This window comes from Heliconius melpomene, chromosome 1 (genome assembly GCF_056956725.1).
Source record: "Heliconius melpomene rosina isolate 202511_hmr_F chromosome 1, ASM5695672v1, whole genome shotgun sequence".
Lineage (NCBI taxonomy): Eukaryota > Metazoa > Arthropoda > Insecta > Lepidoptera > Nymphalidae > Heliconius > Heliconius melpomene.
The window spans coordinates 13,238,996-13,266,649 of NC_140389.1; the positions used below are offsets into that span (position 1 = coordinate 13,238,996).

At 32.5% G+C, this 27,654-nt stretch overlaps 2 protein-coding genes across 4 annotated transcripts; one reads left to right on the top strand and one right to left on the bottom strand.

Annotated features, from left to right (window-relative positions):
* The first annotated feature begins 174 nt into the window (after positions 1–174).
* On the top strand, positions 175–20,976 carry LOC146541555 (uncharacterized). Of its 3 annotated transcripts, none has more exons than XM_085188445.1 (23): positions 175–386; positions 919–1,061; positions 1,137–1,327; positions 1,792–2,033; positions 2,814–2,941; positions 3,210–3,421; positions 5,132–5,340; positions 6,038–6,220; positions 6,491–6,663; positions 7,198–7,384; positions 7,813–8,096; positions 8,620–8,676; positions 9,078–9,276; positions 10,588–11,120; positions 11,426–11,672; positions 12,012–12,182; positions 12,527–12,645; positions 12,893–13,046; positions 13,284–13,421; positions 13,733–13,844; positions 15,469–15,546; positions 15,778–16,069; positions 17,760–20,976. In XM_085188445.1, exons 2-23 carry the CDS (start codon positions 994–996, stop codon positions 17,890–17,892), a joined length of 4,110 nt encoding a protein of 1,369 aa, XP_085044571.1. In that variant the 5' UTR covers positions 175–386; positions 919–993; the 3' UTR covers positions 17,893–20,976. The 3 variants fall into 3 exon arrangements, with proteins under 3 accessions (XP_085044571.1, XP_085044578.1, XP_085044586.1); XM_085188452.1 differs by having other exon boundaries at positions 176–386; positions 9,078–9,201; XM_085188460.1 differs by lacking the exon at positions 15,469–15,546 and having other exon boundaries at positions 176–386.
* On the bottom strand, positions 20,262–27,239 carry LOC146541556 (uncharacterized). The gene is made up of 4 exons (XM_085188472.1): positions 27,059–27,239; positions 24,348–24,670; positions 21,977–22,318; positions 20,262–21,835 (listed from the first exon to the last, which is right to left on the bottom strand). The coding sequence occupies exons 1-4, from the start codon at positions 27,067–27,069 to the stop codon at positions 21,153–21,155; spliced, it is 1,359 nt and encodes a 452-aa protein (XP_085044598.1). The 5' UTR covers positions 27,070–27,239; the 3' UTR covers positions 20,262–21,152.
* Positions 27,240–27,654: the final 415 nt, after the last annotated feature.

The following is a 27,654-nucleotide window of genomic DNA, read 5'->3' on the forward strand; positions in this document are numbered from 1 at the left end:
TACATTTAAGAAATATAGATTTTCAATTATAATATTATGAAAATGTGTGTTCTTATGTAGTTGTTAAAAATAATTTAACAACACACTACAAAATAGTAGACAATTGCAGTTTTTTTACTACAGATAAAATAAGTAGTGCCATAATATGACAACTATTCGTAATACACTGTGCCTGTCAGCTGAGTTTAGTTTACGTCGTGCGAGCAATGGTGGTGTTATGATTAAAGAATTGTAAATTATTTAACATCTGAGTACTATTGTGCGTTATGTTATTGCGAAATATTTTCAAATGTATATCAAAATGATTATAAACATTAATTTTATTCGATTATAGTAAATCAGGTATAATTATGTGATGTTCATCGGATAATATCCGCGTTGTTTGTGTAAGTGTTGCATCTTTGTTGTTTGAAACTTAAAAAACAACATTATGTATTTTAATGATTTGCTAATTTTTTGGCTGAAGTTAATATTTTCGATATATTGTTTTATGGTTTGTTTTTAGGATGAAAAATGGTTCTAATATAAAATGCGAGTACAATCGATTTCGTTTGTTCAATACTTGTGACGTCTGTGTTTATTTTGGGCAATTTATATATGTTGTGGCTAGTTATCGTGTGAATCAAAATATTAAAATGTTTATATAGCAATGCTTGTATATAAATTATTATTAAATGTGATATTTTATATAACGATTATTATGGAAATATCAAATTAGTTTAAGCATTGTAAATGTAGTAGTTATTTGAGGTCACTAAGATAAAGAAGATTATTGTAGGCAAATTTGAAATAAATAATCTTTAAATACTTTTCATGTGCAATACATCTGATACAAAAAATTAATTATATTGTTTTTTTTACTTCCTTCATAAAATAGTCCACATTAAAAATAACTATTAAAACTACTTCAATTTTCAGACTTAGTATTTTAATACAGATATGACTCAATATCATAATACTATTAAGTAAGAAAAGATCTTAAAAGATATAATCATGCTTTACGTATTCCATGTGGATGCTGGTCAAATGACCACTTATGATATGAATTTAACACTACAAAGGTATGTTATGTAATTTTTTAAATAATATTGCATTTAATACACAATATATTGTTTACATTGATAATTATGTTTTAGTGTTGAGAGTTTAAAAGCCGCAATTGAAAGGAAAACAAAGATTCCTGCATCTTCTTTAGTTCTCCTTGTAAGTGGAGGAGAAGTATTACAATCAGATCATATGGTGTCCTCTTATAGTGCGGGAACAGATACTAACCCAATATATATGTTTAGCAAACCATCAGTTAAAGAAAGCCACTTACAGCAATCTAGTAAGTAAAACAAGCTATTTTCTTTTATTCTTATAATTAATAATCTACACCTTACAACAAAGGGTATATCCCTGTGTTAAAAGTTGTTGGCACATTAACAGCAAAGAGTAATAATACCTGAAGTAAAAAAGTGCCTCAATTTAATGTTATTAACTAATGATTATTAAATTACCTGTTATTCAAAATTATTAATGAAGCTGTTATGGTACAGTTAGGCAATATTTGATTGCAAACATGATGGATGTAGGTTCATCCTACTCCCAGGGTAATGATTACTCTTAATTTAAAAAATAACAATATATTGTATGAATATACAATATATTTTACATTTATAGAAATTTTACTTGTCTGATGATTCTTGAGCTGAATTATTGTGTATATACATATTTATTCAGCTTAAGAATTTCATTAAAAAATATATTATTGAACCACAACAATTAAGGAACATTTTAAAATAATTTTAGTGTGTGACCTCAGTCCCATAGTAGAATTGAGTACAGGTGAATTTAGAAGTGATAGTCGAAGCGCTTTTGATGGCAAATCTGTAGCAGAACTAAGAGCAGCTGTAGAAAAATGTTGCATGCTTCCACGCAATATGGATACAGTGATATCTTGTGCAAATTTGGCAAAGCAATTCAGTGACCTTGCACATGAAGTATATAGAGGTTGTGATCAGCTAGTGCATGAACAGCACTTGCAACATCAGGTGATGATTTTTTTGTTGTTATTGTAATATTGAATTGTTTTCATGTCTAATTGTTGTCATATCTGTTAGGTATAGCCAAGTTTCATGACAATAGGATCTCTCTGGCTATTATAATATCAAAGACAAATGTGTAACAGAAATAATTGTTACAATATTAATAGATATTATAAAATAGAAGCCGTGTGAAGGTGGTTGTGGATTTGATCTACTTGAGAGAATGATATATTTAATATATAATTTTTCTGATTTCTGATTCTTCAAGGGAATGGAATATCTTATTACTAGGTTCCCAAATTACTTGTGCCTAAATTGTTATGATACAGTGTAAAATTAAAAAATATTATTATAATTAATAAATATATAATAGAATGAAATAAAACATTAAAGAAAATAAATGCCATAATAAAAATGTGCAAGTGTTGTCGACTCTGATTTTAAATTTTCCAAGCAGCAATTAATGAATTCAAAAGCTTGTTAAACAAAGTTAGCCTTGTGATACTTTTGAATTATTTTACCTGCCTAAACCAAATATATTCATATTGTCTACAAATACCCCATCATTTTTTAAATTGTAATCTGAAGGTGTTTTTAAATTTTATGTGTAAATTTATATTTAGCAGCTTATTTGAAACTTTTAGAAATTATATAATATTTATACACATAGTGCAGTGTAGTATGTATACCTATTTAAACTACCTTCAGTTTTTGGCTATGTAATATGTTAATCTTTTTTATTTTTTATATTGATATTCAACAAATATATTTTTTATTTAATTTTAGGGATGGGCAGCTGTTGTTGCCAATTTAGAAGATATATTTAATGAATTTACTGAAAGATCTAAAAGTTTTAAAGAATCATTTAGAAAACATAGACTAAAAAAGGATGAATACAAAGAGCAATTGGAAAAGTAAGTTTTACTGGTACTTTAAAATATACTTTATATAAGTGAAGTTCTGCCATTCAATGGACACATTGTAGCATTTTTGACAGAAAATGCTACTTGGTGAAATGGTAGAAACTGAGTGCTTTAATACTAGATTCTCTCTACCTATCTCTTATATGCAGGATACAGCATGAAGCAAATAAAACAAATATACAAGTGAAACACTAATTAATACATACTGTTATACTTTTTACATGGTAATCTTATATTCATGATAATACATTTATTATAGGTTAAACGAAGTATTAGAATCTTTAGGTAAGATTCCAATACTGCCTGCACTTCAGTTGAATGCAGAGGCCCATAGGTTTTCCGCCTTTGACGTGTTTGAAGAAACTGACTTTGAAGGTCATCATTACGGATTTAATCAGCCTTTAGAAAGCAGTTCAGAAAATAGAGCCGCTGATTTTGGAGTTGGAGTGTTCAAGTTATCAGATGAAGATGGTAAGAGATCAAATAATGAATTTTGTTTATCGTCTCAATTAGCAGTATTGTAAAATATATCAATTTATTTATAATAAATTAAATGTTTTATCTGATCCTAAACTGGGTAGAGGAAGGCCTTATACATATACAATATTAAACAATAATTGTTTCGATTTAACCTACTTTGCCTGTGGTCAGACTGACCTCGGACACTCATGTGTCATACCCAACTCTTTGTTTTTTTTTGACCACGGAGATGACGCCGCAGATAAAAGATATTCTTTAATAAAGTGAAAAAAGCTCTCGACCCCGCATACCAGCTCTGTCTTATGTATACACATGAGAGTAACTAGGTTATGCTCAAAGTTTGGCTTTATAATAAACATGCCTGTACCTATATTCATGTCGACATGTCCATAGATAAATAATATATTGAATAAATAAACAAGTAGTACCTAAAGGAGATGGGACAAAACTTTACAATAATACTTATCATGCATATTAAACTCTTAGTAACAATGTTAAAGTAAACATTTTTATTTAATATCAAATCTACACTTTTCCGCGTAACTTATTTAATTGTTTCATTTAAATAATACAGTCAATAAAGAAATAAACGGAAATAGTCATTGACAATGACTCCTCGTTCAAGTAACTGGATATGCTAATATATTTAGTTCAACTGCCCAAAGACGAATTTTCATTCAATTTATGCATGTTTCAATAGCGTGAGGTATAATTAAATAAATGTAAATTGCTTGTAATACTCAACGTTTTATTATATCAAGTTTTTTCTATACCTATGTAATAATAATATAATGTTTTAAGTTATGCTATTACATTCATATTTACTGATTCAGCTATATCTTTTTCTTATTTAACTTAATCTTAGTTAATAAACGAAGCTATCTGTAGATATCTGCGTAAATTGATTTTTAATTATTTTTTTCCCGAGAACAATGCGTAAAAGTTCAGAAAACCTATTACTTTCGGGCGGCCACGACTCTTCAACCGTACTGTACTGACGTCTTATCGGGTAAACAATGCGCAAAAGTTTACAAAATCTAACTTCACGACGGCCAAGACTTGTTGACCGTATTGCACTGTCCTCGAAACAAACGACAACGGTTGTACAAAAATGGAAAATAATTTATACATTAACAAACCGTTACGTAATCTAAGACGACAATCTAAGAAATACGGGTTACTTTGATATAGCAGTAGGTTTTTATAATTAACTTATTTATGCCAAAACGAATATTCATTTATGTAACGTTTCTTGTTGTTTAACCATTCTTTAAAAATAAATATATAAAGGCATACTAATGAAACTTTCATAGTTTTTGTGAAATTAAATCGTTGATACGTTTACAATATACACGTTCTATTACGTAGGATATTCATATAAAAACAACTAGGTATTATTCTAATGAGTAATAGACGTTGTAAACATAAAATTATGGCAAATAAGATTAATAAGATTGATGGATCTAGGAACATCGTTACTGACTATTTTATACTGGCTTATTTACTTAATTTTTTAACAGCAACAAAGCAGTTGACATAATTTAAAACATAAATAATTGTAATATTTTTTATATGTAATTCAATCTATAAAATTGTTTATAACTTGAATATTTTCAAATTACCATACATGTCTCTGAAAGTTAAGATATATCCTTAAATTGGTATATTTATCAAATATAATATGTTCTCTATTAATTTCAGTGTTTGATCAAAGAAATGCATCAACTAGCAACGAAGGTGCAACCTCATCTGAAGGCCAAGTTATCGAGGAGTCAGATGAGGGAGTTACGTTTAAAGCACCTTCCTGTGAGAGCAAAGATGATCCAACACTGCTTCACTGGATCCTAGCGCAAGGGAACAAAGCCTCTTTGCAGGATATTATAGATTATTGCCAGAAAGGACTAGCTTTGGTAAGAACAGTGGATTGTTAATCGGGCCAGACCATCCGAATATATTTCTAACAATTATCCAAAAAATATATTTTGACAACATTTCAACATGCTTCAATTTAGGGTCATATTATATGATTAATGAATAGTGAGATGGGTCACATTTATACAAAACCTGTGAACTATTAACAAAAATATTATTATTTTCTTTTTATGAAATGCTATATTTATCGCTCATTCCAGCACTCTGAACATTCTAACAGTCTGGCCCTTTGACCTGTAATTGCGTCTCATTAGTGAGATTATACATATAATGAATTTTTTATTGCCATTATATCCCCGCAAAATTATTCTAATTATAAATAATAACATTGTATATGGAAATTTGAGGCCGTCATAGCGGAGCAGCACAAGGGTGTAACTAACGCGACGGTTGTGGGTTCGATCTACACTCGAGGAAATGAAATATTTATTTACATTTATATTTTCATTTTTTCGATCTGGTGTCGAGGCAAAGAGTGGCGTTGAGTTCCGCCAACACATAATGCCTCCAGAATTTGGCGGAAAGTGAAAAACGGAGTGTCTTAACGCTAGGTTCCCTCTACCTATACTTCTGTGTGATACAGCGTGAAGCTGATTTATTTATACTTTAACATGGTATATACTACATATATTTTCATATGTTACTTTACTTATTCTTTAATGATTTGTTAAATAGATCGACGCAGAACCTTTGAAAGAGCGTGAAGCAGAGCTATACCGTATACTGGAGTACGCGAATATGCATGGATTAAAGCAAATCAAAGGTATAGAGGGTCGTTTATACGGACTCGATCAATTGTTGAATGACGTCAAGAAGACTGAACGAGATCAGCATAATCAAGCCGCTTCACTCATTCAGGTGATTATTAAAATTATAAATAAACTTAATTAATTATAAAATTAGTTGGCAAAACTGTTTGAGATATCCATGATTCGGATGAGGCGATTTGGCGTCTAATAGAGAGGCCGACGTGGTGCACCAGCAAAGCGTCTGGTGACGTGATGGTTAAGTTCGATTCCCACTCGGAGGAATCAATATTATAACAAGCATGTTCAGTTACGCCACTTATGTATCTCGATATGGCTAAATGCGTGAAGATAAAAAAATGAAATAATTTCATTCTTTCAGTCTCGTGAACGTCTCAACTCAGTATGTGACTCGTCTGTGCTACCCACGTTAGTCGAGTCCCATTGGAGGCAGTTAGAGAAATTGCTCAACGGTCATCAAAACTTGGTGGACATTCGAAGACGCATTGCCAAGTCTAAGGAAGAATTGTCACATATATTAAAGGCTAGATTGGAGTAAGTGTGATATATATATTTTACCAGATTTACCTTGTATCCCGTATACAGCAGGGCAGACCGAAAGAGCATAGCGTTAAGCCACACCTTTCCCTATTACCGCCGAATTTTTGAGACATTGTCTGTTGAGTGACAGTACTTAATACTGAGCTTTGTCTTGTGACCCGAGCAAACAAATTAAAATATTAAATACAACATTCCCTCGAGTGAAAATCGAACCCACAACCGTGGCGCAGTGTTACTATACAGCACAAGCTTGTTACTATATTCGCGATTGTAGATTTGATTCCTGGTAGGGGAATACATTACCATCGCTCTGGTGACAAACAAAGTGCGCCATTGAGTTTTACCACTCAACACACTCGACATATCTCGAAAATACAGCAGAAAGTGGAAAATGGACAGTCAAAACTATGTTCCCTCTGCCTATCTTTCTATAATGAGGATATAGTAAAATAATAAAAAAAAATACCTTAGTTAAATTTGATTTTTTTTCTATGCAATAAATATGAATCCTTATTAACATCCTTACAGAGCGGTCCTAACAATCGAGAACTCGATGTCAGTGCAGGACGCGCACGCGATGCTCTCGTTCCAGTGCTTCAACCGGCTCGCGCGCTACTTTAGTATCGTGGCACAGCTGCACCGCGCGCCCGCCGCCTACGTGCGCGCAGTGCGCGAGGTGGCGAGGCGGAGGACCTTCTCTGATGCTCATTTGAAGGCACGTATAGTTGTGTGGGCAGTTGAACTTAATGTTAAATTTCTATTTTCCGCCCAATTTAGGAGAAATTGTGTGTTCAACGCAGCGATTTGCTTTGTTATCAGAGTGAGGAAAATAATTCATTCTCCACGTGGGAATGGTATTCACAATATAAGCGTAATTCGGAATTAAGTTCTATATGTGATAGCTGATACAATTTATATTATATTGTGTGTATCTAAAATTGTAATAGAATTAAATATATGATCCACAATATTAGTTATGGATTGGACTTTTAATTTTTACCGGCAAAATATTTTAAATTCTAATAAAATATTCCCTCGAGTGGAGTTCTAGAGGTTAAATAACAATACATGTAAAACTCCTATAATTATTACCAATACGTTTAATTTTTACTTATTGAAAATGTTTTTTTTTTAATAATATAGTGGGCAACGGATCTCGCTCAGAAGCTGTTCAAAATCCACGAAGAAGAAGTAACAAGACGTCAAGAGTTCAACAATCATTTTGACGACCACTTCCTCAAAAGTCTGTTCCCTGGTATGACGGACTTGCCGCCGCCTTTCGCAACGCAAGCTCCTCAAGCATTCGATATAAAACTACCACAACTTACTTCTGAGGACGTTGCTTTAGTATCAAAATCGTTCCCAGATTTGGTTGTCGATGCGCCGATATATGATATGGATAATATTGTCAAGTTTTTCCAACAAAGGTTTGTCTGTTTGTATTCATTTGAATTTGGCATTACATGAAAGAAAACAGCTTTTCTCGTACAGAAGAGTAGTGTTGAGACACTCCGTTCACTACTGTCCATCCAATTTTTCAGTCATTGTGTGTTGAGTGTCGAAACTCAACGCCGCGCTTTGTCGTGTCACTATAGCCAGGAAATAAAAAAAATATTTTGATTTGTCAATGTCAACGGTAGGAATTAATATTAATGAACACATTGATGTTATTACCGTACATTCTCCTTTGTGTGTTTTCCATTCAACGTGACACTGGCGAAGTGATTAGTGCTGAATTGGCACGCTCGGAACGCCATTAATAAAGAGCAACAACAACATTGATATTACAACGTGACATTGGCGAAATGAATTGTGCTCAACTGGCACTCTCGAAACGCCATATATGAAGAATTCAATTCAATTCACATTGATATTAATGACTACCATTTAAACAAATTGAAGTTCTTTAAATATTATAAATGGTTAATTTAGTTATTTTACTTGTTGCAGGCTAAGTGCATCAGAACATTATGACAGAGATGTAAATGTGCAAGTTGATTTCGAAAGGTAAGCATTTTTGATGTCTCAATTTATTTCTTTAATATAATTTCTAATAATCTGGAAAGTACTTTTAGTAGTAGTAGTTATTAATTTTATTGAAAGATAAAATCAAAAGTATTAATAATTATTATTAAATTAGTGGTGAACTGTATTTTTTGTTGCAATACACTTAAACTTTTATTTCTTCACTATGGTGACAGGAAGAAGCGCAGTGTTGAGTTCCGCTACTTAACACCTGCCAAATTACAATTACAAATTACAACAAAGTGGGGGACGGAAGTGTTCAATGGGAACGGAGTATCTTAACTAAGTTCCCTTTGCCTACCCGGCTATGTGCGGGATACAGCTTGGAGCTAAAGAAACATCATTGTTAAAATGTTTCTTTATACCCTTTTTCTTTATATCAGGGATTTCGAATCCGACACGGATTTCGAGAAGCTAAGCAGACAGAGCGCATCCAAGCCCATAGAGAAGGTGGACACACCGACCACGTGCGCGCCGGCTACCGCCGCCGTCTCCACCGTGACCGAGGTGCGACCCGAGTTCCTCCACCCCGAGTTCTATATAGAGGAGTCCCTCCCGTCCAGCTTGGAATGGGCAGGACAGGTGCACTTGAATGTAGATACGAATGTAGCCACTCTTATATATTATGGTTTAGTTAACTAGTTGGTGGTTGTTTAAAGATTTTATAGTTCTGTAAATTAATAACCTAAAAAGCTCAAAAAAGTAAACGAGTTTGTTTATTTGTTTACTTTTTAGAGCTGATAATATTATGATGCTGGTGACTAGGGACACTCTCAAATAAGTCACTTCTCAAACAAAAAAATTAAATCGAATTCTATTTATTCGCAATAGACGCATAAAGCTATAGCACTCTTCTGTTTTCGTCTTAAGTTAAAAAAATATTAGTATCTCTCCCACCCTCAATTCTATATTGCTCCTCTACATAAAATTGAGAATGGGCTCTCCCCAGCTTGAAATGGGGAGAACAGGATCACTTAAATGTACGAATACGAATATAGCCTTAGCGTATATTATGTTTTAGTTAGTTGGTGGTTGCTGAAATATTAAATAGTTCTAGGATTTAAAATTATTCAAAGAAACATAAACGCGATGACATAAAACTAAAAAGCCTTCTGGTAATAGCTTAAAAGCAATGAAATGTTTTAATCCTTCTCACTCCACGTTCTATAAAGAGGAGTCTCACTTCTCCAGCTTGACTTCAATAAGGCTATAGCTCATATATTATGTTTTAGTTAGTCTTTTCGTTATTGAAAGATTAAGTTGCTTTGTTAATTTTAAAAGTAGCTTGTGTTTATTATATATTAATATATATAATATTAAGATATACGAGAATAGGCCAGTCGTGGCGCAGGGTGTAAACGCGATAGGATTTACATTCGTTCGATTCTCACTCGAGAAAATGAAATGTTTAATATCTTCATTTTCTGGCTCTGGTATCGAGGCAAAGCGTGTGAGTCCCGTTACGCACATGCAATGCCTCCAGAATTTCGGTGAGTGAGGAACAGAATGTTATGAACACTAGGTTCCCAGGCTCCCTCTGCTTACTGTGCTATGTGCGGGATACTGCGTGAAGCTAAAAAAAGAGATACTTTAATAATAGTTACATATACTAAACAAATATAAGTACAAAACTAGTTAAAGTTAAATATAGATTTCATTTGACGTTGAAACTATTAATTGTAGTTTAGTTAAAAGTTCAACGTAATTATTCGAGTGGTCGCATTTTTTTGGTTTTCTTAATTTTTCCTCTCTTCGTCAGCTGCATTTATATGGCTTTGGTAGAGCGTACCTTAATACAGTTTTTGAAATATTTCAATTAAGTTCATTTTAAAATTTTATAATAAAATAAAACAAACTTTATTTTTAAGTAATGGATTTTTGTTTGTGTTTTAGGACAATATGGATACTTATAAAATGAACATCGAAAAATTACAAGACTTTTTAGTGAAACTGTTTAGTTTATGTAAAATTAGCATCGTTTTAATAAAAGATGAACTTGTCAAGTTAAAAGATGAGGTGGAAGAACAGAAGAAATTTGTTAACAACATATGTATAACTGTTAATGATGCTTGGGAAAAATACAACGAAGATATTAATGTCAAATTCCGTGAGCAAACCCAGAGGCTGACTGTAGACCATGAGTTAGAATTAAGTGATATGAAGGCAGCTCTTAACGATAAAGATAACATTGTTAGTAATTTAAAGAAAGAGACTGAAGATATAAGGTTGAGTCACAAGAAGGAAATAGAAAAATTAGAAAACGATCATCAGAACACAAGAGATTTAGTGGAAAAAACTCGCGAAGAACTCAATTCATTTGATAAAAAATTTAAGGACTTAGAAGTACAGAAACAAAAAGATATTAAAGAAATGCAAGAAAAATTGCATCTGGAATATAAGGCTGAAATTGAATCTTTGAGATCTAGGTATGTGTTAAAGAAATTATTTTTATTATCCCTTCTGCATTTAGCTAGAATTTTATAACACTTATTACCGAACTTAAAAATAGTAATTACTTTGTCGACATATATGTATTTGATAAGTTTAATAAGGGTATGTAAGTTGTATGTTAGTCCAATAATTTCCCGAAAACTAAGTCACATATAGATCATCCCTTTTCGTTAAAATATTATATATTTCAAATCAGGGGAACAGTCCATGTTTCATATAGGCGCCCACGAGAATTAATAATGAATGAATAGTATCGAAATATAATATATTTTCTTTTAAGATTCCGTTTGGTGGCCCTCACAAATATGGACAGATCACCATCGGAATCCAGTCTGGAAAAGATCGAGCGTACAGATGTAATAGAAATCACTAACCACAACGCTATCGTGATGCAGACGAAGGAAAACGCCGAGATGGAAAAAGAGGAAGCGGTCCGAGAAGCCGTGGACAAGTGTAAGGTGGAATGGGAACAGAAGTTAAATGCTGAATTGGTATTGATGAAAGCCAAGTATGAAGCGGAAAAACAGGTATTTTTTGAGTTTTTATTTAGTAGCCCGTATTCAGTAGGGTAGACTAACGCCCAATGTTAATAATCAATCCTAATCCATAAATTGCAACCATAGATTGAAATAGACAGAGATGGAAGATGGCATGCAGGTTAGTGATTGGATAGACATGTTGGACAATACAAGATTGACGTTAACTGGAGATAGGAGATACATTATTAACATTGGGCGTAAGAGGTGTAGGGTAGAGTTAAGTTAGGGCACTCCATTCCACAAGTGTTTATGACGGCAAATACGTTACGGCGGCCTCGTCAATAGATAATAATATATATTTCATTAAAAACATGAAAATATCTCCAGGTAACGATAAACGATGTGACGCGACGCCTACTGTCAGAGAAGGACCGCCAGCTGGAGTTGCTAAGGGAACGCGAGCAAGCCCTCAGTCGTGAGTGCAACAAGTACAGGGACACAATACAACAACTGACCGACCCGGAGACCAATGATTATGACAGTCTGTTGAAGACTCAGGTATAAATAAGAAAAAAATACTTTATGAGATACTTAATAAATACCTAAACAAAAGCTAATTTAAAAAAATATTCGTATTGGCTTCAACTCCAAAAATAACGGATGTTAAATAGTAAATAGGCATGTATAAGTATCAATAATTTCATTTATTATTTTTTAATTTTCTTTACTTTGAGTTTAAATATTATTTTCTACAATTTTGTTTATGTCTAAGACAATATCTATCTCAGCTCAAAGTATAATTTTATTTCATTACCACTTTTGATATTTACTATTATAGATAGTATGATTTTGAAATTGAAATAATAATAAAAATGTTGAATAATATAAAAATTATCCTTTAGTTTGCTACTCTTGAAAATGAGAAAGCAGTATTGCAACAACAGCTGAGTGAACTAAAAAAAGAGCTGGAAAAGAAAAACGAAGAAGCAGATAGAAGCAGAGAAGATGATAGTGACGGCAGGTCAGTGATATATTTGTTTTATTTACTTCACGTTAAGACAGACTAGTTTGTTAAGACATTCTATTCATCTCCTTTCCGTCAAATTTTTGAGACATTACGTGTTGATTTGTTATTATCCGTGCCTGTCCTGATTTATTATTAATATTTAAAATTTTTCTTATTCCCAACATTCCTTTCAGAGTATTCGCCTTCTTCTTTTTGTCATATACAATATATTATTATTTATGACATTTTAAATATTTATTAGGTCCTCACCTAAACGTGACGATAACAAACGTCGTGGGCGATGCCATACCCCTTTAGGCCTAGCTGGTGGTACTTTAAGTTTGTCCTCGTGCTTGCCGGGACACACTGTGCTGGTGATGTGGGACCCCGCGCACCTAAACTATACTGTCATGCAGGTAGGCGTTGTTCCCAAATGCGTGTATGAGGGAGGTCATTCTAGTATGATGATTGAAGTTCGAGTGTGAGGAGTGTTGGAGTGTTAAATAAAATAAGATGGTTCTTTTACAACTCAATATTTCTAAATTTATTTTATTTTTAGTAATTTAGTAGTATTTTATCAGTTTTGTCAAAGTTTGTAGAACAACTATGAAAATTAAATGTATTGAACTAAAGAACTGTTTAAATCGTTACAGGAAGCGTCAATAATGTACTTCGTTCATAGCGATTGCCTTCCAGCACTCGACTTGAGCATACAAGTGAAAAATGAAGGTGATCGTCGTCTGTATGCCATCGCCACTGTTGAGTCTAAGGAATATTGTTACGCTAAAAAGGTAATAAATATTGACAATAGTGCCTTATTGTTATGCCAATGTTATACTGGAGTGGTTTTTTTTGACTTCACGCTGTATCCTGCATGTAGTAGGCAGAGGAAGTCCAGTACTAAGACTTCCCACTTTCTTCAATATTTTCAAGACTGCTTTTGTTTTGTTACCAGAGCGAGTAAAATGAGAATATTTTTTGTAGTTGCGAAGCTGATTTTTTTATATTTAGTCCAGTTTGAAGTTTTTTTTAATTCATTACATTTAAAATTAAAATTCATTTAAAATTAAATTAGATTTTGCTTATTAATAATGAATTTCAGAGTGGAAATCGTTTCTTAATGCCTCGGGGCTCTCGTTTCTACCGTGTACGTGTTAAGGCATTCAAGCCGCACCTACCGCACCCGTCCTGCTGCGACAAACAACATAAACAGGGTAAGTAAAATATTATAGAAATAAAACATTCTATTCTAAGTTTCACACTATAGAAGTTAACACTAAAGTATGAAAACAATACTAACATTAAAGTATGACACTATTCAAGAAATTGTTTTTGTATTAGCTTCATGTAGACAGAGGGAACCTAGTGTTAAGACACTTCGTTCCCACAGGTATTGCGTGTTGAACAGCTGAACTAAAAGCCGCGGTTTGCTGACACGGCCTTGAATTTTTTAAGTATAAAATTGTATGGAATTCATATTAATTGCATATCATGCAGGACAGTTACCATTGTAGGTATTACCAACATGTTGTAATCTTTGTAATGATATGTCTGTTCAACGATTTAAAATGTGCGCGCAAATGTCTATTACAATAAATAACACAAATTAAACATTATTTAGAGTTTTTGCATTTAAATTAATATATTTGTAATAAAAACGCTTGGATTAATATAATAAATCCCGTTCAAATTTATCTATTTTTTGTTATATTAATAATAATAGTAGTGTCCATTGTGAAAATATTTAATTGATACATTGATTACTAATATATATTATGAGGTTAATGTAACATATGAATCTTACGTTAGCCATATATTATATATTTTTGTCAATTTTGAACTACTTATGACAAAAAAAATATTGACGATATTTAGACTTTTTTATATTTGAACCGTGTTGATATAAGTAGGTATATTTAACGTATGACTTTTCTTTATTTAAGTTAAATATTAAATATTTACAATTACTTTTATTGTATAAAAAATATCACATACAACACAATGACTAGGTAATTCTAAATCTCATTGAATTTAACAATGTTATCTAATCTAGCATATTATTATATTTAACAATGAGTAAGATAAATGAAATTCAATTATTAAACTTAAAGCTGAAATTGGAAAAACCTATAAAGTTAAAATTAAATACTGTATAAATAAATAATAACTGTATTTGAATAATCAATTTTAATATGCTTCGAACCAAAGCTAACTAGTAGAGCTGTATTTTTTCACCCTGAATATGATAATGTGCTTCTTGTATGTCCAATATCACCTATTCATTTATGTTGCTAAGATAATGTTCACACTGATATATTTATTTACTTTCCATTTAAAAATTCATTAGATTAGATTAAGGCTCGATTCACACGAAACGCTAAATACATAAACTTAAAATAATCAAACAAACACATCGACTTTCGAAAACGTGTCTTTAGTAATGTTCCTTGTGTAATATTTGTATTTTTTGTTTTAATGTTTCCCTTAATAACCTCGCAATAAAAATTTGTGTATTTGGGCCTTATTGCATGTATATTTTATTAAGGTGCCATCTATAAATTACGTCACACAAATTTCATGGTATTTTACCCCTCCCCCTTCTTTGTCACAATTGGTTACATTTGTGAGATTTTAGCTTATCATCATTTTGGATATTATTATATATTGTTCACACAAATTTCATACCTAGATTTTGAAATGTGAAGTCACTAAAGGGATCCTAAAACCCCGTCCCACTCCTTATAATGTCGCATTTCTTTGATCGCTCTCCCTTCAACGGGTGACGTAATTTATGAATGACCCCTAAATAGTTAGTACAGCACGCTCATTGCATTGCAGATGCAATGAGAAGCACCGTGCTCCCGGTATTCAACAAACGCCCGCTCAAGAAGTGGTTGACCTACATGCATGTATCAGGTCTTTGCTTTTACTCCATTTGTGCATATAACGCCCCTTTTTATTTTAGCTTTATTTTATTTTCATATTTTTAATACTGCAAGTTATTTGCCATTTTATATTCACTTTTAGTATTCTTTAATATTACTGTTTAGATAATGTTGGAATGAAATATTTTAAATAATTAAATAATGATAGCAGTCTGTTAAATTTTATTGAGTTGTAAAAAATATTGTGAAATATTGTCGTCAGATATGCAAAAGTCGGTAGATACAAGTCAGTCGACCAGTTCCAATACAGACGAAGCAAGCCGTGTAGAAGTTGCTACGGCAACCCTAATAAATCTCGAGTCTCCGGTCTCGTCAAGTGATCCAGCTCCTGTTGTGGGACCCTCGGGCTTAGCGAGCTCTTCAGGACCCTCTGGTCTCGCAGTTTCTTCAGGATCAGGATCTGTTCCTTCGGGTCCAGAAGACCAGCTAGACTCCATAGAATCAAGCGATCAATGGCATCCCGCCCGAATGCAGATTTCATCAGTGAGTGCTGTGTAAGTTTTATTAAATATTTCTAAAGTAATAGTTTGTTTGGTTCTAAAATTCTGTCATTGCTTATTTAATTACTATATCGTGGTAAAGTTAATCTTAAAAAGTATAATTTGATAATGTTATATGCTTGTCATTATAATTATAATAAACAGTAGCAGACTTGGTAGTAAAATCAATTGGATCTCAGTGCCTAAGATACTCTACTCTGGATTTCCAATTCCATATTACGACAAAGTGAGAAATCTGGGTCTAACCTTCGACAGCAACTTGACTTGGGCATCACATATTAATGATCTTAGTAAACGTATGCACTTCTCTTATCATTCTCTGAAGCGTCTCCAATATTTCCTCCCTCATAAAACAAAAATTATGCTTGCGCAATCTCTTCTACTGCCAATTCTCGACTACGCTGATGTCTGCTATTTGGATGTGACCGAGGAGCTACTCAATAAGTTAGAGCGCCTTCAAAATCTCGCCATACGCTTCATTTACGGTCTTCGTAAGTATGATCACGTTTCCCAATTTCGAGCTCAGCTTAATTGGCTCCCAATTCGCCTTCGCCGAGATATGCACATCCTTTCACTCCTTTATAAAATCCTTAATTATTCAAAATTCCCTTCTTATCTTCGCTCCCGGTTTCATTTACTTCCCACTCCCACACGCTCTAGGCGTTCTTGTGTCATACCGACACTTGACATACCAAAGAGTAACTCTAAATTCTTCCAAAAATCCTTTTCTGTTTATGCCGCATCCCTATGGAACCAACTACCTAAACCTATCCAGAGAAGTCCATCTATAATGTCCTTTAAATGCCAACTTAAAAAATATCTGCTCGCAACCTTAAACTCGTAAACTTCATATTGTGATTACTTCCACATTTTTATCTCATATATCTATGTATTTTTTTTTTTATTATTTTATATATTTATTATATATCTATATGTATATACAATATGTGTATGTATGAAACATCTATATATTTTATATAGTATGTATATGTATATCGACTTATATATTTGTTTTAATTATGTATTTATATGTTATAATATAATATGTGTATTTTGTTTTGTTTGTGCTTAATTAACTAAATGTTTAAAATAATAACTTAATTGTACAATGGTCTCACCCGCTACTTGTAACTCATCCACATCCATTGGTTGGCTGGAAGAGATCTCTTATAGAGATAAGTCCACCTTTGTCAACTAATTTGTATCTTATTGTTTTCTTATGTATATTTTGTACAATAAAGAATATTATATTATATATTAATATAATGTACGGTCGAACGCAAGTGGGGTATTTTTTTGTAATATGATGACATGATAAAAATAATGTGTTAGTTTTGTAACTATAATTGACCAAAAAAGAATTTTAGGCACTGACAACTTGATACTTGGTATATGCAAATCACAGAGGCTTATAAAATTATTTGATTTAAAATATTTTTTTTAGTGATACTGCTTTTTTAGTGATGTTCTATACTAAAGAAAAAAATATTCTTCGAAAACGTTGAAAAATTTCAACGTAATGGGATTCGAACTGACGCTTCTTGGAAACCATCCCAGCGTTCTTACCACGGCTGCGTGGTTATGTTCTCATCCAAGCTATGTCGCAATTCTTATATGCTTACATACAATTACAAGTCAAAATTATAAATTTCCTTTCATCTAAAAATATATAAAAATATTCCAGAACCGATATGGAATGCAGCGTTGGTCGATGTCCAGGAGGAGAGCCCTTGGAGCTAACAGTCAGTTCCACGTCCGTGGTGGCGCGAGGGTCTGCACCTCCAGGCTCTGAACTAGCTGAGGAGGCGTCGCCCTGACCTTTCGCCTCCCGACTTCCAATTTTGGAGACTACCAGTCCTCCTCTCGATACACCCTCAAAGCTTCATTGAGACCTTAAGACTCCCCGCCTTCCTCCTCAGACCTATCAAGGGAAAGGCATTCTTACCCCTTGGATAACATCACTGTATACTATGCGAAATATCTTTAATATCTATGGGTTTGATCTTATAGATTGAACTCTGTTCACGTATATATATTCGGATAATAGTTTAATAATATAAAGTTTAGTCTTGATGTTCTTAGTTGCTAACTCTAGTTATAATATATGCCGGTGTTAAATAAAGTACATAAGTATAGTAAACAGCGGTCAGTAGGAGATCTTGGTCTATTCAATGTGCATTATCACAAATAGTTATTAGTTAAATAGTAATTACAACAATTTCTGATTGAGCAATATTTTTTATGTTTTATTAGGCAATATATTGAGTTAGCAGCTTAGAATACGTAGATAAAAATATAAAACAAATTCAAAGGCATAGTATACGCGATAGCTTGTGGTTATTATACTGTGGGATTCAAATTATAATAGAATAATGAAATTACATTCACAAAAAATATAGCAATCGTTTTTCATATTATGTATTAAAAAAAATATTAATACATCACAATGATTTTGTTGATTTTTACCTACGTTATCGTATCCGTATCACAATTATCTTACAGAATTATAATTAATAAAAGACATGATAAATTTCGATTTGTCAATGAATTGTAATTTTTAATCAATAATATTACTTTGATCGTAGATAGAAGTATTTACAAGTTAATTATATTTTAGTTGGATTTTCCTTGTTTATTTACCTGTCACTGTGTAGAAGCAATATTTTTTTTATTGAGGTTGTAAATTTATTGTTGTCATTCATTCAATTTGAATTTGGATCCCACCACTAAATGACGTATATAATATAAAAAGTATGATTTGTGATATAATAAGTAAGAAGCTTGCCCATCAAGCGTTGGGGATATATGTGATATTGTTTCAGTAATATTGAGATTTAAATCGATTGCAATGTTATAAATTATATTTAAACATGTATTGTATGACAGGCATTATTGTTTTCAATCGATTACAATGACAATTCTTGGTGGTCGGTCTTGTTATTCGCTTAAATGTAATTTTAAGTGAGAATTCGAAATGTTCGTATCAAATTATCAAAATAAATATTTTCACCAAGGTGACGTCTTCCATGGTTTTAGAGTGCGACATGGAACACGCTATTGGTTTTTAAATTTACATATTATGTATAGATTTAAAAGTATTCATAAATTTTCATATATTTTGGTATGAATTGGATTTTAAGAGGAATTTAATTTTTTAATCGCCATAATATAATTATAAACTTTTACTATTCTATTACTACACTCAAGATTTAAAGTAAAATGATGAAAAAGGCTCTTCTCGAATTCCTTAACAGCGGTGTGATTTATTCTAAATAGTACAAAATAATTTAGTCTAGAAAAAGCTTTACGTGACTTGTTTTGCAATACGTTCATTCATATATTTTTCTGTTTGTGTTGTGTAGATCTTATATTAGTTTTTGTTTTATTTCTATATAAAGATGATAAATATATAAATATATTATAAATGTAATATTATTGCTGATATATTATATTATAGCACAAAATTACTATACTAATAAACACTATTTCATTAGTTCGCTGATAGTTGCGTTAACTAGAATCATGAGAAATATATCGTTCTAATAAAGATGTCGTGACTCAACTGTAGCTTGTAGCGAGTGCATCTATCCCTAAGTCTACCTTGATATTCCTACCTAAGTCATAGCGGTTATATAAGCTTCCTTAAGAGTTCTTTACGAATGTGTAGGAAGAAAACGCTTAAACAATTGATCTCGCTTCAAATAATCTTCGACTCCTAGATAGTTTTGACACACTAGATGTAGTTTTTTTTCTGGTAAAAGTACGAATTTTACAGTCTCATAATACAGTTTAATGTAAATCGAAGCACAGACTCTTGCGTCCGTTAATTGTTTTAGCGATTTTAATTCTATAATGTATTTGCTGATTGCGCAAATAGCGATGTTGTTATATTGTAAATTGTGAGGGCATGCTTCGTGTTAAAATTTGTTTGTGGCCTTAAAACGTGGCGCCCGCTGTTGGGCACCAACCGTCTCTAAACTAATTTACGATAATACAAGAGGAAGCTTGTTTGTTTTAAATTTGGTTAGAGGTATCGGCTTTGCCGACTGCTGTGATAGTGCGTGCTGTGCTCTCCTCAGTCCTTTATTGATGATTTTAATATGATGTCATTAATTTAGTAATATATAATATATATGTATGTTAAGGGCCTATTTCAGGACGTAATATCATTCACAAATATTTGGTCTAGATACTAGATAAGACAGCTTTGTACGTGAAATGTTTGTCTCTGGCCCATTATGCAATAAGATTATTCAAAATTGGTCGCATCTTGATCTGTCTCGTTATAAAATGTTTGCTTATTTTATAATTATAGTGTAGACAGTGGTCCGGGTTAGCTCAGTTTTAACAAAATTCAAAATAAATGTCTTCTGTTGCTCATCCAAGGTATTTATTTTGAATATAAAATTGTTATTGTAAATAGATGGTCGTTAATGTAAAACATATATGATCTGTCTATGTAACCGTGTAAAGTAAATAGCTTGAGAGGTCATTTTTGTTCATATATTATTCTTTTATGAATCGTATAAGTGGTAAATTTATTAAATTTGTTTAAGTATTCTTATTGTGTAAATTCGTTCGTTTTTAAATTGAAATCAATTAATTAATATAAGTCAAAATTAATCAGAGTAATATGATTTATGATGTTATGGTCGAATTAGCTAGCAATCCGTTGGCAATAACTGGTGTTGGCAACACTCGCACCCGCGCAAAGGAGCAACGACCGCAGCCGCGGCACGAGAGCTGATGTCTGGTGATTGCAAAAGAAGCATAATAACTCTGTTGTGATCGCTTATCGGACTATTTTGTAGTGACCAATTTTATTGTTAGAAAATAAAAACTGTAAAATTGACAATTTTAATGTAATTTTTATATACAATAAATAGACCATTTTATAAAAACCGTTATTTTTATTTCCGAGCACTCCTCAAATATCTAAGCACTGGTTAACAATAAGTCCTTAACTTAAAAGGAACGATTACTTAATAGGTATATAAATCCTTAATATAATTACAGATGAAATAACAAATATTTACAATTTACAATATTAATACTATATACAGATTTACATACTACATTATAAAAGAGAACTAAAGGAATTGATAGTTTGTGATGGATGTACGTCATAATACTGCTTGCATTCCGGCACCTCGTGCGTATTGAAGGCACAGTCGGAATAGTTCCAGCCCTGCATTTCTATACTACTTTGGGCGCAATCTTGACTATATCGCGTGTTATAATAGCGCTGGTCTTGCATATCCATGACTGGTGAATGGTCTCTTACGTTTTCCATGGGATAGTATTGGGCCTCTTCCGGATAGTATGACTGCATGTACGGCTGTTGATCACAATATTCTTGCTGGTATCCGTTGTTAAATAGTTCGGGGGAAGGAGTATCGCTAGATTCTGAGCCTTGAGGTCTTTGCCATTCTAACCAATATGAGTCATCTGGTCTGGAATTTTCATTGTTGAGATCTGCAAAGGTGGGTGGAGATTCTAAAGTAGTTTCTTCAATTGGAAAATCTAGGCGGATCGGTTGGTCCAATTGAAAGATTTCTTCAGGGTGGAATATGTCGTCGGGTATAGCGTTAGGGTCGTAGGTTTGTTGTGGGATGGCAGGTGCTGGCTGTGTGGGCGGGATGTACGCTGTGAAGGGCTGATGTTCTGTGGGCGTCCAAGCAGCGGCCGCGTAAGGTTCCGTTGCGGTTTCAGAGCGCCATCGGCAATTGCACTCGAATGGCCCACACGTACATGTGAGTGCTGTAAAAAAGGAATAATTAGTTTCGTGTAAAACAAGTAGATACAGATTAATTTTCTGTGTATTTCTTACTAAATAAAATAGCAATTTATTACAAGAATATTTTGCTTAAATAGTTGTTATATACGAATAACTGGACTTACTTCTTTGGTTGTCAGGAATAAGAGGTGGTGGTTGAGGATGAGCGTTCATTTTTGGAGGCATATGTTTATCTGGCTTGACTGTTAATATTTTGTCCGCTATCGCCGCTTCTCTGGCCAGAAGTAACGCTAGACCTCGAACCCGTCTGCCCGCACCGAGTGACCGTCGGACTTCGCTTGCTCCCTTAGCTTCAGGGCGTGGGTGGTCATGGGAACCTTTTGCTTGAAAGAAAATTGCATGTTCTGTGTGTCGCCAGAAATGTGTGACAGGATAGCCACAATGTCCGCGGCACGGCTGTACCTCCAAGCGGCCGCCGTTGCAGAGGCGATTTGGACATGGTTTACCTAAAATAAATAATAAAATATTTTATATTTTCGTATTTGTATCAACATTTTAAGGTCATAATAATACGATTCAAGAGATCAACCTATCTAACTATCACTTGTAAAGAATGTAAAAAGAAGAATTGAAATTATACTTACTACTTTATATTCATTTTAATATTATTTTTTTAGCTTTTATAGTTTACTAGCGGCCCGCCCGCGGCTTCGCCTGCGTGAACTACATTTTTATTAATTTCTACCTATCTACGTCCTATAAGTGACGTCCATGCAAAATTTGAGACTCCTAGCATTTGTAGTAACGAAGTTTCATACAAACTTTCAACCCCAAAAACAACCCCTTAGAAGTTGAATATTGCAAATTCTCGTCTTAGCGAGCACCTACGTCCTATAAATAACTCCTATGCAAAATTTCAGATTCCTAGCACATGTAGTTTCTGAGATTTCGTGATGAGTGAGTGACCTTTCGATTTTATATATATAGAAGATAGGTATAATATATAAATTTCGCGTAAATTATATAATAATATATAAATATATAAATAATATATAATATATAAATTTCGCGTAAAATATATAATATAAAAATTCGCGGCTTGGGAGGAGTCACGTGATGCCTTTGGGGTGTTTTGTGACTTATCCAAAGCATTTGATTGTGTGCAGCATAAAACTCTTATCAGGAAGCTACACCACTATGGTATAAGAGGCATTGCTTTGGATCTTCTCACTTCTTATTTAAGTGATAGGATTCAAAAGGTAAATGTCAACGGGAAACTATCACACGGGTCACCTGTAGCATTGGGGGTGCCACAAGGCTCTATTCTGGGTCCATTTTTGTTCCTTTTGTACATTAATGACTTACCTCACCTTATGAGAGATATCTGTGAAATGGTGTTGTTTGCAGATGATACATCTTTAGTTTTTAAGGTTAATAGACAGCAATTGGAAATTGACGATGTAAACAATGCTCTTTCTAGGATATTGCACTGGTTTAGTGCCAATAACTTGCTTTTAAATAGTAGTAAAACTAAATGTATCAGGTTCTTTACTAAGAATGTTCAACAAGTAGAAACCAGGGTTTTGATGAACAATAAGGAACTTAAAGTAGTTAATGAAACTGTTTTCTTAGGTATAACATTAGATGCTAAGTTACAATGGGGTCCGCATATAGAAACTTTATCTGGTAGACTTAGTTCGGCAGCGTATGCTGTCCGCAAGATTCGTCAACTGACCGATGTTGACACCGCGCGTTTAGTATACTTCAGCTATTTTCATAGCATTATGTCTTACGGCCTATTACTTTGGGGTAGTGCCGCTGACATAGATACCATTTTTGTGCTCCAAAAACGGGCTGTCCGAGCAGTCTATAAAATGGGTCCACGGGAGTCACTAAGGAATAAATTTAAAGACTTTAACATCCTCACACTACACTCCCAATATATTTACGACAACTTAGTATATGTGCATAAGAATATTAATAAATTTAATAAAAACAGTGACCTCCATCAATATAATTTAAGAAATAAAAATAAGCTTGCTGTGCCCTTCTCTAGGCTCCATAAAGTGTCTCACTCATTCGTAGGTCAAAGTATACACTTTTATAACAAACTTCCAAACGACGTGGTTAATTTATCACTGAACAAATTTAAAAAAGTGGTAAAGCACAGGCTCTGCCAAAAAGCTTATTACTCTGTTAAAGATTATGTTCGCGATAAAGATGTTTGGAAATGAGTTGCTCTATTTCTAAGTTAAATTGTTAATTGTGATTTATAACAAATGTTGGCATTTAAAAAGAGTGGCCATGAGTTTCTTTGCCTGTATCTTCTCATGAGCTCAACCATTTGAACGGGCTTTTTTCAAGTCAAAATTGCACATTTTTTTTGGTTATTTTGTTTTCCATTTTTTTTTTATCTTTTATGACATGTCCAAGTGAATGTTAAGCATTTTTATGGAATAAAGATATTTTGACTTTGACTTTGACTTTAAATTATTAACTTTTCTATCTTTTTATATATTAATAACTCAAATGTACCTTGCTGTTTTTTCCTTGCTTTATCACATATTGCGGGTCGTAAGTGCACTCTTGAACCGTCTGGCAATCGACATCTTGTTGAACAGACTAGTACTCCAAGACAGCTTTTCTTTAATATATGAACATTATGGTTGTTTGTATTTCTCATAGCCCAGCCTGACGCGTGTCTTCTGGCCTCTTCACATCCAGGAGGATATACGCGTCGTACATGTCCATCGCACCATTCTCCAAATGAATCGAAGTTAGCAACTCTTGGCACTACCGCATCGTTGATGTCCCACTCGGGTGTCACTGGTCCTTCTGACATATCCGTTCGGCTAGTACTGTAAGAAATAATTTGATTTAGATTTTTGGCAAATACAATAAGTTTTTATTATTCATGGACATATTATATTTAATTGCATATTAAATAGAAAACTAAAATACATTTTAGCAATATTAGTATACTTAATGTTGATCTCTTTTAATATTAGGTTTCTTATATAGAAAAATATTTATAATTTATTAATATTTCTTTATTTATTATTATATTAAGAGAGTTTTTTTTCTATAAACGCATTTTTTTTTAAACATAGACAATTTATTCATTTCATTAAATAAATATTTATATTTATTAATAAAATAAATATAATTAAACACAACGATTAAATCAAAAATATTTTTATGCTTATAAAGTTTTAAAAGCATAATTTTCAAAACAATGTAACATATAACTGCTCTGGCGCTTTAGAAATATACGACATCCGAATATGTTACAGTACTTTATTGGATTCGTAATGGAAGGCAACCCTATTCACAACAACTATGTAATATGGAAGAAAGCTCCCCTCTCAAGCTTGTTTAGCCAATTGCTTTAAAATTGCCTTCTGAAGGGGAAGACGTTAATTGAATAAATCGCTTTCTAAAAGAAATGGTTCTACTGCAAGATGAGAATTGAATCGTTGTAAGAATATTTAAATATTGCAATGTAATTAGGTTAGGTTTTTACACTAAAAAATAAAGCAAGTAAGAAATATGTAACTTTACTGATTATTTATGTAATATTTATATTTAAAGTGTTTTATGTTTGTACATTTGTCTTGTATATATTTTGTAATTCATACCTACCAATTTTTTTAGAGTTAGGTAGAATCTCTCTACCCGATATGTGGTGCTCTACCCGATATGTGGTGTATAATATTACTATTTTTACTTTTATATAAGAATCACTAATAAAAATTATAGGTAGAACTTAATTGGAAGCTTCAGTAACTATCAAAAACTCTATATACAGACTTGTTTATGTTAATATTATGTTATCCATGATTATTTTTCGTTCTTGGAAAAATCTAGAGTAAGATATGGGAAAATTGTAAAAAGTTCGAAGTAGCAAGCTTTGAAATTCAAAATCATACTTAATTATGAAGCACTGGATATATTGCTTATTAAGCTCTAAGATCCAATAAACTTCGTTTAACATAAAAGAAATGTAAAGAAACTTTTTTCTACTATTTCCGTTATCTATGTGAAACAAAATTTTTAAAAAAGATTAGTCCATAGGCCATAAATATTACCTAATCAAAAAAAAGAGGCCGTGGCCTACCAACGCAACGGTTGTGGGTTAGATCTCCATTTTCACCAAACCAAAAGTCCGGCGTTTAGTTCCCCCACTCAACATGCGATTCCTCAAAAAAATCGGCGGAAAGTGGAGAACGGAGTGTCTTAACACTAGGTTACCTGTGCCTTAAGAAATACAGTTAAAACATAAATATTTTTACGTGAAGTATAAAAAACATACAGACGGAACGTTAAAAGCTTTATAGTTAACTTGTTTATTCATAGGGAATAGGGCAATAGAAGCGTCACGGTTTCAATAGGTTTCAATTAAGTTCAATTGCCGTCCCTCCAACACCTTCCACAACTCACCCTAGCTTGACTGTTGGCGTTCAATTAAATGAAATACATATAATTTAGTTACTGTATAACATACCAGTGCTTTTATTTTTATATTCTTATATTTAAAAGTAAATAATAAAATTTGTATAATTTTGTTAATTTCGTTGTATGTTTGGTTTGGGCAGATAGACATTTAATGGACAAACTAAGGTTATAATTAGGACTAATATCATTATTATATTATAATTTTTAAATTTTCTGGAGAAACAATATGAAACGCATGTACCTACAATGTGAATATTTTTTTGTAAATCTAGTTTAATATAATAAGGAATCGTATTATTATAAATTGTAGGCATGGCTTTGAAGTAAACTGTTAATATTTAAAAAAAAATTTTTCTAGAAGAGTCTAGAAATTTTAAAATTTTATCTCAACATAATTTTAATATTTACAACAAAAAATATCATTCTGTAGTTGTCCTTCAAGTTTTCTTTATTTATAATTGTATAGAAACTAAGCTATACCAAAAGCTTTTTTTTATTATTTTACAAGTATAGGAAATATATGATTTTTTCTTGTTTCAGACATTAAATTTACCATTTCATAACATATTTTAGCTAGGTCTAACTTTTGTCAAGTTACCTTTTGTAATATTGAAAGTAATATCATAAATAAGAATTTTATCTTGGTCATGGTAGTTGGGTAAATATATATTTTTATATTAAAGCATGCATATTATAGGCTTTTTGTTTCAAAAACCTTCCATTTTTATAATTTATTTCATTACTTATAATACTAGGTATATTGTATAATATATAAAAAATAATATACTTACAGGATAACCATTTCCGGGTGTATACAATTTTCAAAAAGCCTAATATTTAACCTTATAAAAGTGAATAACCACAGATCACAAATCACTAAGAATCACATAAACATATTATAGCTTAGAATATTATGTTTCCGCTATAATAAACGCACTGTTCGTGTCGTATGTAGTACACGCATCGAAAGCTCATAGCTCACTGACTTTAACAACAAAAATAAACATAGGGATGATTTCTCCCCACTATTGCACCAAAGTGGGGTAATTTGATCCACCAATGGCAGCTAGCTATTTGCATAACTCCTCCTCCCGTGACTGTTCGACCAATCTGTTTCGCTGTGGCATCAGCCAATGGGGCTCTCCCGATTAAATAACTCTACATTTTCAGGAAAAATCGCGATGACTAATTTCAGTGACACATTACCTATATAGGGTATTTGTTTGGAAGTATCGATTATTGTGTGATAATTTCTCTGAACTCCCACATATGAGAATTTAACATAGAGAGACTATTTTAAAAATGTATTTTAGTCAAAGTTTACTTATGATACGAGGTCGCCAATGCATCATCAGCGCCATCATTGATCACGGGGTCACTTCTCTGA

Coding starts and splice junctions, on each gene's coding strand:
- LOC146541555 (XM_085188445.1), top strand. CDS start 994: ATGCTTTACGTATTCCATGTGGATGCTGGTCAAATGACCACTTATGAT. Junction 11,121..11,425: donor ATTGAATCTTTGAGATCTAG/GTATGTGTTAAA, acceptor TTTTCTTTTAAG/ATTCCGTTTGGTGGCCCTCA. Junction 16,070..17,759: donor ATTTCATCAGTGAGTGCTGT/GTAAGTTTTATT, acceptor AAAATATTCCAG/AACCGATATGGAATGCAGCG.
- LOC146541556 (XM_085188472.1), bottom strand. Junction 22,319..24,347: donor AGCAAGGAAAAAACAGCAAG/GTACATTTGAGT, acceptor TATTTATTTTAG/GTAAACCATGTCCAAATCGC. Junction 21,836..21,976: donor TATTCCTGACAACCAAAGAA/GTAAGTCCAGTT, acceptor CCTTTTTTACAG/CACTCACATGTACGTGTGGG.